The sequence below is a fragment of the Anabrus simplex genome, chromosome 12 (assembly GCF_040414725.1).
Source record: "Anabrus simplex isolate iqAnaSimp1 chromosome 12, ASM4041472v1, whole genome shotgun sequence".
Taxonomy (NCBI): domain Eukaryota; kingdom Metazoa; phylum Arthropoda; class Insecta; order Orthoptera; family Tettigoniidae; genus Anabrus; species Anabrus simplex.
Window position 1 is genome coordinate 71,737,405 of NC_090276.1, and position 11,101 is coordinate 71,748,505.

The 11,101-nt window shown below is 39.5% G+C and overlaps 1 protein-coding gene across 1 annotated transcript; it reads right to left on the minus strand.

Annotated features, from left to right (window-relative positions):
- Positions 1-2,551: 2,551 nt before the first annotated feature.
- On the minus strand, positions 2,552-4,918 carry LOC136884096 (serum response factor homolog A). The gene is made up of 2 exons (XM_067156127.2): positions 4,770-4,918; positions 2,552-3,127 (listed from the first exon to the last, which is right to left on the minus strand). The coding sequence occupies exons 1-2, from the start codon at positions 4,782-4,784 to the stop codon at positions 2,645-2,647; spliced, it is 498 nt and encodes a 165-aa protein (XP_067012228.2). The 5' UTR covers positions 4,785-4,918; the 3' UTR covers positions 2,552-2,644.
- Positions 4,919-11,101: the final 6,183 nt, after the last annotated feature.

Consider the following 11,101-nt stretch of genomic DNA (forward strand, 5'->3'; position numbering starts at 1 on the left):
TGGAATTTGTTGGCCAACCAGTCTTGATTCAACCTTTTAATGAGTCCAATAAAGGTCAGTCTTCTATTCCTCATTGTCGTTGTAAATGTTTGGATGTTTTTATGCAGTTCCTGACTTGATCTCAATCGGAAAGTATGTTGTTCATTTTGCAACTTCTTTCGACACAAGATATTTTGAAGGAATTTTCTTTCTCTCATTTCAAGGCCTGAGTCTGCTACCCTGGTCAGGGTTTCTGCACCGTAAAGGCAGTCCGTTCTGGCCATTGTGCAGTCACGCCTTAATTTGGCTTTAATGGAAGTAGACTTTCACTTGTATGTGACTAATCTAATCATTATTAGCCAGCACCGTGATGTTGAAGTAGCATTCCTGTGTTCGTTTCCCGGCCAGTTCAACGATTTCATTTCTATACTGAGTAGCAGAACGGGGTTCACTTGATACGGGATTTTCTCAAGCTCTTAGTTACAGGAAGGAAACGCACAGTGAGAAGATGGCGCCACTGACCTACTGTACGTAGACGAACAGTGGATGTCACAGTTACAATAGTGTCGCTAAACTCAGGACGCTAATTTCAGATACACCAAAACATATCCAGGTTAAAATGCCCTCTTTCCAAGTCTACCTCGCAGCCTTTAGAAAACACAGGGAAAACAAAAAATGTGTGTCTATTGCATGACATTTTTCAACGGTTTCTATTTATTTTGGCATGCTCATTTCAAATATAAATTCAGTTTTCCTGTGCATGCTCTAGTTTTCATGCAATATGAATTTGAATTACTGCTGCGGATTTTGGATTCTAAGCTGAATGTTATAATGTTCACACAATACTTGCAGTTACCCGCGACTTCGCTCACGAAGATTTCGCAATTTGATAAAAATAATTGTTACTAAGGCATTACCTGAAAATCCCTAAAGTATAAAAACTCACCGAAAAATTGAGTTTCATTTATCTCAGAAACTATTTGTAAACCACGTTTGTTTTATTGCCTTTTGGGGCTAAGATGACTATGCGACATAGAACTGTACACGTGAGAAACAGTATTCCCTCAAGTCGAACAAAAACAAACAAACAAACAAACAAACAAACAAACAAACAAAAAATGTTTACTTTTAAAGGAGATTCCAAATACCTATTTCCACCCCTGTAACATCATAAGTTTCTGAGGTATAACTATCCTCATAAAAATAATTCAATTCTTTTTTCACTTTCACTGCTGTGAGGAGTCTTTTTTAAAACAAAAAGACATTTTTCTGTATTTTTAGAGGACTTTCCAAATACCAAGGGTGATGTCTGTAACATGTTTAGTTTTTGACATATACCGTAGATATATAGCGGTACTCATTTCAAAAATTCACCCAATTGTTAAGTCTTTTCAGCCCCTATAGTGGATTTTCTAAAAACAAAAAAGTGTTACTTTATTTTTAAAGGAGATTTAAAATAAGAACTTGTAGGGCCATAACATATTCAGTGTTTGAGGGAGAAGTATTCTCATAAAAAATAGTTCAACTCTTTCTTCACACGCTCCCTGTTAAGTTGATTTCGCACCTACACAGAGACGTCTTATGGCGATGATGGGATAAGAAAGGGCTAGGAGTGGGAAGGAAGCAGCCGTGGCCTTAATTAAGATACAGCCCCAGCATTTTCCTGGTGCGAAAATGAGAAACCACGGAAAACCATCGTCAGGGCTGCCGACAGTGGGACAGTGGGATTCGAATCCACTCTCTCCCGGATGCAAGCAAAAAGCTGCGCGCTCCTAACCGCACCGCCAACTCGCCCGGTCTTCTTTATTTTTAAAGGGGATTCCAAATACCAATCTTCAGGTCTGAAAACTTCATTTTTGAGTTACAAATATACGCATACATATAATTCAATTCTTTTCATTTCCCTTAACCTTCCACCTTAAGTGTTTTTCCGAAATCAAAAAAATACTGTTTATTTGTTTATAAAGGGGGATTCCAAATACCAATTTGTACGTCTGTAAACTATTAAGTTTTTGAGAAATACTCATTTAAACAGTTCACTTCACACAGATAAGTCTTATGGCGACAATGGGATAGGAAGTAGCTAAGAGTGGGAAGGAAGCGGCCGTGGCGTTAATTAAGCTACAGCCCCAGCATTTGCTGGTGCTAAAATGGGAAACCACGGAAAAAAACATTGTTAGGGCTGCCGACAGTGGGACACTGAAACGATCACGGACAAAATGGGGAAACGAAGGCTCAAATTGTACGGACACAAAGCAAGAATGGATGAGCAAAGAGATCATGGGTTAAAGGCCACCTCAAAGTGCGTAGAAGAAGGCAGAAGGGTAGAGGAAAGTTCGGAAGAAGAGTCTCGATAGTCCAAAACCATTTGAGGAGAATTAACTAAAATGGAGAGCCAAACGAATTGCTTCCGAAGATGAGAGAAGGATGAGAAGCGAAAGAATGAAGTGTTTCTGGGAAGAGAAGAAAAGAGAAGAGTTAACTTCTAAGTGGTCCTAGTTATAAAAATTCGAAAATAATAATAATTATAATAATAATACATTATCGGTGGGAAGTGAAATAAGAAAGAAAATAAGTGTTTATATTTGCGAATTTATTTTTGTTTGAAAGCCATTGACTGCATTAAAACCAATAGTTAAAGTGGATTGACGTGATACACGGCTATCTACTGTGCATCAGTGCTGCTCTCTACGGGTGTTGACTGTTGAGCGTCCTGAGAGATGGCACTGCTGTCATTGGATTCTACAGTGGATTGTTGCTGCTCGTGCTGCTCCTGTTGTGGCTGCTGTTCAGGCTGGTGTTGCTGCTCGTCCTGTTGAGGCTGTTCAGCTTGGTGTTGCTGCTCGTCTTGTTGTTGAGGTTGCTGCTGCTGATGCTCTTGTGGCTCTTGCTGTTGAGGTTGCTGCTGCTGCTGATGCTCTTGTGGCTCTTGCTGTTGAGGTTGCTGCTGATCCTGTTGAGGCTGGTGTTGAGGTTGGTGTTGCGGATGGTGAGGTAGTTGTTGGTGATGTTTCCAGTTGTTATGGTTTCTCATTGGGTTAAAGAATCCATTTCCTTGGGGTCCTTGATGGTGTTGTTGGGGTAAAAATGACTTGAAGAATAGCTGTCCCAGAGCGACAGCGCAGACGGCTGACACTATGAAAAATACCTGAAAATGAAATAAATTTGTCATTTCAACTTGGATGTGTGAATGCTCAAGCGACTGTTTGATGAATCTGTCCTAATTCTGAATTGAGATTCGTCTCCTTTGCAGTTACTGGCGTTGATTCCCATTGCACAGACGTGTTAATACGATTTCACGTATTTCAAGTGAGAATATGGCATGGCTGGCTTTGTCACTACCTGGCAGCAGTGAACCGAACGAGAGTTCTTCACAGCTTGAGTCATTTGCTAGCGATATTAACTTCAATGCCGACTTCATAGCGGTGAAGCGACTTAAACAACACACTGTATTGTACTACGAACATTTTCAAATACCAATACTTGCTTTTCCATTTTTCAGGTTCAAAATCATTAAAAAAGTAAAGATGACTAGTAATGCCAGGGAATTTGATACATAGACGTTGACATGCTCGAAATGTGGCCGTGTCTTAAGTGGAGCCTATGCGAACATATTAAAATACATTCCTTGCAACATCTACCCTCTCTTTAACCTCCCTCATATTTCGGTTCTCATTACCGATAATTAGTGCCTGGATATTTCGGCGTTGGTAGGTTAGAATGCAAAGTTACTGAGGAAAGAAATAATATATACTATCCCGGACAGCAGTCGTGTTACTAGGTTTGCATAAACAGTAGGGTCTCTGCGTCTCAGAACCCCTAAAAGTTATGTTACTCCCGTTACAATACGGAAGAACGGGCTAGGCGACAGATCCTACTCGAGAATTGTTGTTTGAATTCTAGCCTATTACCACTAAACATTCGGCTTTAGTGATAACACTCTCACGGCAACAGAACTCTGAAATTACATTGTTATCACCTTATTTCTTCAGTGTTAAATTTAAGCTTTAGTTTATCTAAATAATTTTCGTTAATTACGACAAACTTATTAGAGTAGGATGCAATGGTTACATAGAAACGAAAAAGTTAGCAGAGGATAGGGTGACATGGAGGGCTTTGTCAGATCAGTCCATCGGCTCATGGCCCAAACAGCAACCGTAATATCCTTCTATACGAATGACTGTGGAGGAACATATCGGCAATGCAGCATCTATGAAATCCATAAAAATAGTTAGCGGCGTGTAAAAGGAATAATATTGCTCTGAACAGATCCTGCATAATTCTTATGTAACACTTTTCTTCTTTCTTTCCTAATCCGTTTATCCTAATGGGTTGGTTTGTTCCTCGGATTCAGTGGGAGATCCCACCTCTACCGCCTCAAGGGCAGAGTCCCGGAGCGTGAGCTTGCGGCCTCAGCTGCTATGCTGAACAGGGGCCCTGTCGGGGGATGGGATAGTCAAGGAAAAGAGAGAAAGCGACCGTGCCCTAAGCTGGCATTTGCCTGGTGAAAAAGTAGGAAACCACTTTGAGGATGGCTGAGGTGTGAATCGAACCCGTATTTACTCAGTTGAAGTTCAGATGCGGAGTGGACTCCGTTCCAGCCCTCGTACCACCTTTCAAAGTTTGTGGCAGAACCTGGAATTACAGCTAATCACACTAACCACTACAGCACAGAGCCGAACCACATGCCATACTAAAATATTATCATGAACTCGCCTGTTTGTAACATAATGTTCTGCTCTACATAACTTTAAAGTCTGAGTATTCAAAGCAGGAGTTGTTGTTCTTACCGCGAATGTCCTCATGGTGGTTGTGGTTGATTGTACTACGGGATATGCTGTATTATATAGTCCGAGGAGAGGTTTATTTTTTTCTGAAAATACGAAGGAGTACAGCTGTGAAACATTTGTATAAACAAATGGTTAGTGTTCTTAAGAAAGTCGTCAGTCTCCGGCTGATTAAAACGTAAATACAGAGAGTTGGAAATTTTCCATGTCTTCACTTTAATGCGCAATAAAACTCAACTAGATTATTACACTGATCACAAGTGTGCCTGTATCTGAAGAGTCGTAAAAACGCACTTGGATTTTCATTGTTTTTATAGAGTTAACTTTGCTAAATCAATAAACGCATACTTTAAATGGACTTTGAAACAAGGCGATTCCATTGTTACGGGAGCAAACTTTACAATTCTGAAAGTGACACGTTTTTAATGTTTAGGTTTAATTAACATTCGTCAGGAACACAATCAAACTGCTACAAGAGACACCCATGTTGCTTCCTCCTTTTTATCCATCTTCCTGACAAATCTTATTCGCGTATAAGGGATCTAATGTGAGGACCATCAAACATGCCTGGTTTTATTTTATCAAATGGCAGATCAGGATATTCATACACTATGTGATGAAAACATTCATTTTCAGTATTCAGAGCCTTTACGAATTGCATCATCAAGCCAAGCTTGATTTGAAGTGTGGGAAGATGATTCTGTCTGGGCTGACAATAGTTTCATTTACAATATTTAGCATTTCACCTTCGGGCCACTCTTATGTGCCCAGTGTTTCTCTCGAGCTCGGGCATCCCACAAGCACAGGTAGCACGAATATCTCATGAAAACTTTCTGTTGTCAAGGAGGAAGTTCGCCATTTTAAGATCCACACAAATGATCCGAATATGGTCAGAATATTTTAGTAATTTGATCATTGATTTGATGTCATTGTCATGTCACTATAGGAAGTAGTTAATGTTGTTTTCTAACTTGAGTGTAAAATCAAAATCTGTAACAATAATGCAAATCGTCTATATATATATAAAATAAAATGTCCTGATTGAATGACCTGGAGAAATGAAATGTTGGGGATACATTTATATTAGAGTGTAGATACTCACTAAGAGAGGACGTTGGGATATTACTTCGCTAAGTGTCCACAAAACAGTAACCTTCTCTTAACTACTCCTTCTGTTCTTCGATACACTTCTTTGCTAGATTTGAGTCTCATCTCCCCATTTTTTACATTTGGGCTCAGAATTTTCTTAGCATTTTTCTTTCCCTCTTCCAGATATATTTAAGTATACCGTTTCCAATCATGTCCAATGTATTCCCTGCATTTATTATTATATTATTATTCTTTACGATGAGGCCTGCTAAGGACCACGTGCCAATTTCCATTCAATTCTTCATATTTTGTCGTTTTCTCTTTCGTTCCTTCTGATATTCTTTCATCTTTTCAATACGCTGTTTCTTCTGTCCTCGGACCATTTCGCACCAGGCTTCTTGTTCAATCTTCCTTGGAATCCTTAAATTCTTACTACCCTCTTTCTAAAAATCCCTGTCCATAGTTCCTTCTTCTCTTATATTATTTCTTTCTAAATATTTCTTTACTGCTTGAATCCAGCTTGTTGTTGCCTTTTTGTCCCAAAGGCACTTGAAAATCCTTTTTGTTAATCTGGAGTCATCCGTTCTGTAAATATGTCCTAAAAATTGCAAATGTCCTTTTTCTTACGGTTTATGTTATGTGTTCTATGTTCCTATATATTTCATAATTAGCTCTCAATTTCCATATTTCTGTTTATTATTATTTTTTTCAGTGGTTTATATTTACAAAACGTAACTCCGTTTGCTAGACAATCATAAAGGCTACGTCCTTAACACACTTATTTTTCATTTGCTCGTAAGTTTTTCCCTGTTGTCTGAGGAGAGCAGTACATCCTGATTAGGCCCAGTGTTACGGCCAGATGTCTTCACCGATGCTCACCTCAACTGGAGGAATATATTACAATTGTATTTTACTGCAGAGGTCGGTTGCGTGTTGTGTTTTTGATGATGATGATGATGATGCTTGCTGTTCAAAGGGTCTAACATTTATCTGATCGGTCCCAATGGTACGAAATGGGACGAAATGTAATGACAATTTAAAATACCAAAATTCATCCACTGACCAGAATTCAAAACTTGATGATGATAAATGAATGGATGAATACGATTTAAAATAATAATTATAATAAAATCAATCTACTGACTAGATTTCACAAATACAACATTGAACAATGATTATGAGCTTAGAAACCAGCGTATCCAACCCGAAATTCCCTACCTTCCCCAAAACAAACTTAAAACAATGGTATATACAGACCAAGGGGATGGTTCCATAGCACAATCCTGAAACGATGATCTCGTTGTCTAAAGGGGTACTAAAATCCAGGTCAACGGCCCCTCAAAATTGTCGTTAACATAGTAAAGTAGAACCATGATATTTCTAATGTAGCGGTACTAATCAGAAGTGACGTAAACTCACCGTGTTCCACATATTGTGGTACTAATCACAGGCAACAACCAGACTCGTGGTGTTCCTCGAAACACCCCAGCGAGGATAGACTCTTTTTATCTCCTTGGGGTGTTCTAACCCAACCTGGACAGAGGGGAGCCTCCGTCACAGTGCGGATACTATACACGGGTACTTATTGTAATCCCATGGGGATCCACTCGCAGGCACATTGCAATAGTGGTATTAATCGCAAGAAAAGTTGACTCATGACGTTCCTCGCGTGATGGTACTAATAACAGGTAATCTCATGGTTCAAATTTCGGCACCCCTTTTTAGTCGCCTCTTAGTACAGGAAGTAGAATCCGTGGGTGTATTCTTCGTCTGAGTCCCCCACCGAGTGTGGATTGTAATATTGGAGATGCGTATTAATACGAAAGAAATTCAAAATAAGAATCAGCATTGCAGTGTACGGGGTTAAAACTAAACACTCGCTGGTGTATCGTGAACTGTTATGCATTACCGGAGCTGTTTTAGAGTGTCGAAATAAGGAGGGTAGGTTTCTGAGATGAGGGTGTATCAGTATCCCATGGACAGACTAGATGACGAATGAATAGGGAAAGGATATTTAGCCACGAATAAATTAGAATGCGAACGTATTTACCCAAAGAGCAAGTGTCGCCTACCCACACAACGGTCCTGCACTAAGGTTTGCATAAATATTAACGAACTCAACTATCAGAACTCCTAATATTATGCAACACAGACACATAACTGTACAGCGGGTATATGACACTTGCGCCTTGTTCAAATACGTTAGTATTCTAACCTACTCTTGCTAAGAAACTCTTTTCTACTAACAAGGGGGATGTTTGGCAATTCTTAACCCACGAAAGACGCAGGAGCGCAATCTATTTCTATCACATTATCTGACAAATAGACCTGATCATGGAAGGCAGGATAGGAAGTAAGCATGCTCTTGGGCAGAAGCGTCTGACAGTAGTTTAACAACTCATACATGAAAAGCACAAAACAGTCTCATAAAAATGCGAAGAAACATACGCAAGGGGGCATTCATTATTGTCTTGGATCGGACGCTCTGGTAGAGAGTGACTCTTGAAGGTACCCAGAAAACCACGTAAAGAGAGATATAAAATAGGACACCCACGTAGGAAATCTAATTTGTAAATCGTTCAACTCCTTACATTTCGTGACGAGTAGAGCCCGGATTTTGATACATTAATAGGTTAGAATGTAAACTTGTAACAAGTAGTCTACCTTCACAACGATTATATTATGCGGTTTGCATAATATATAGGGGTACGGCCCATCAGAACCCCAATTATTTATGTTACTCTTGGTACATTATGGAAGTGCGGGTGGCCGACACTTCCTACTAACCAATTTGGTTTGCAAACTAACCTGTTACTGCATGAAAATCCCAGTTTTAGTGATGAGAGTGCCAAAAGGCAGCAGTTCCCAGGCGAAGGCGCAGGCCTATCCTGGAGTATGGAGCAGACGTATGGGACCGTACCAAAGAGATTACGGAATTTGAGATGGTACAGCGAAAGTCAACAAATTCGTGCTTAACGATTTCAACCCTAGAAATCGTGCAACAAGTATGATAGAAAAACTTGGGTGGGAGACACTGGCGACTACAAAAAAACGAACACTGTTATGTGCCACGTATAATGCTCACACGAACAAGCCAGCTTGGGGACAGTTGAGCAGTCGACTTGAAAAGCCCTTTTACATAAGTAGGACAGATCATCGGCATAAAGTAAAAGTAGATCGCAGAAAACTAACTATGGTAAATAGTACTATTTTGTAAATAGGGGAATTGTTTATTGGAATGCACTATCTGCAGATGTATTATAGCCTTTTCCCAAAAATGTAAGATGCTTCAAGAATAGACTCCAGCGTTCTCAAGACTGTTATCCAGGCCATATGTGAATTTGTTTATGAACGAGCTGTATTTAAAATGCTACGGTAATATTTAGTAATTTGATCACTCAGTCTACTGCAAGTCATAGCGTGAAATCTTGAAATACTCAAGGTTCGTGTGAACTTGTATATTGTGGTGTTGTAATGTTGAGCTAGGTAGTAGTAAGCTCAACCTAGAGTATTGTAAGGCGTAGTATTAAGCACTGGAAATACTTAAGTTGTGCATGAATTTGCATATGATGATGCTGCCTGCAATATTAAGAGTCGGCGGCTTTGAAAAAGAAGCAGCAATTCAGAAGGAGTGAGGAAAGATTGCAGTTTGTATTCCTCTCTTTAAATGTTTATACAGAAGAGGCAGTAAGGGAAATCAAAGAGGAGTTTGGGAAGGGAATCACAATTCAAGGAGAGGAAATTAAAACCTTGAGATTTGCCGATGATATTGTTATGTTATCTGAGATTGCACAAGATCTGGAGAAATAACTGAATGGTATGGAGAGTCCTGGTTAGGCAATACACGATGAAAAATAAATAAGTCCAAAACAAAATTAATAGGGTGCAGTCGCACGAAGTCAAGTGATGCAGAAAATATTAGATTAGGAAATCAAGTCTTGTAGGAAGTAAATGAATATTGTTACTTGGGTAGTAAAATAACTAAATGGCAGAAGTAAGGAGGACATAAAATGAACACTAGCACAAACAAAGGACGCCTTTCTTAAGAAAACAAATTTGCTCACTTCGAACATTGATATAGGAATTAGAAAGATGTTTTTTGAAGACTTTTGTCTGAAGCGATGGGTTGTATGGATGTGAAATATGGGCGATGAACAATTTAGAAAGAAGAGAATGGATGCTTTTGAAATGTGGTGTTACAGAAAAATGCTGAAGGTGAGATGAACAGATTGAATCACGAATGAAGAGGTACAGAATGGAGTTGGTGGGGGAGACCGATTTGGCTGAAACTGACCAGGAAGGAGAGAATGATAGGACACAGCTTAGGACACCAAGGGCTTGTTCAGTTGGATTCTGAGGGAAGTGTAGGGGGTAGGAACGGTAGAGGTAGACGAAGGTATGATTATGACAAACAGATTAGAGCAGATGTGGAATGCAGCAGTTATGAAGCTTAGCACAGGATAGGGTGGCATGGAGAGCTGTATGAAACCAGTCTATAGACTGATGACTCAAACATCAACGATGCTGGATTGAGAATGTTAAACTAGTAGTATTTTCTTATAATATTTTCTTTCCATTGAACTTCTTGTTGTTGTTGGATAATTATGTTTAACTTTGTTATCACACTACTTTAGCTGATCATTGCCACCCGGATATTTCCCAATTGTGATGTATTTTTTTAATAATATTATTACTGGAGATGATTCAAATGACAGTAACCAGATTTGTTCTGAGTGATATCCGACAAAAGAGTAGCGTTACAAAAATGTTGCAGTGGCTATGCTGCCTTGGTGAGTGATGGGAAGATCGGAAGGGATATACAAGGTAGCGGCCGTGGCCTTAACTTAGGCACAATTGCGGCATTTGCCTGGAGGAGAAGTGGGAAACCACGGAAAACTCCTGCCAGGATGGCTGTGGTGGGGCTGAATTGTTATTATGTGTATTTGTATTTCATTTTAGGGCTGTCTTAGAGACTGTCTCCCAGGTGGCAGTTTACCTATCAATTTCTTAAATGGTTTCGAAGAAGTTGAAAATGTAGCGAACAATTTCCTTGGTAAATTATTCGAGTTCCTAATTCCTCTTCATTTTACTAATATTTCCCTATTTATCGTCATTTATTACAATTTATTAACAGAATAACGGCCGTAGCCGTGTTGAAACACCGGATCCCGTGAGATCTCCGAAGTTAAGCAACATTGGGCGTGGTCAGAATTTGGATGGGTTGCCACGCGCTGTTGGTGGGGGTA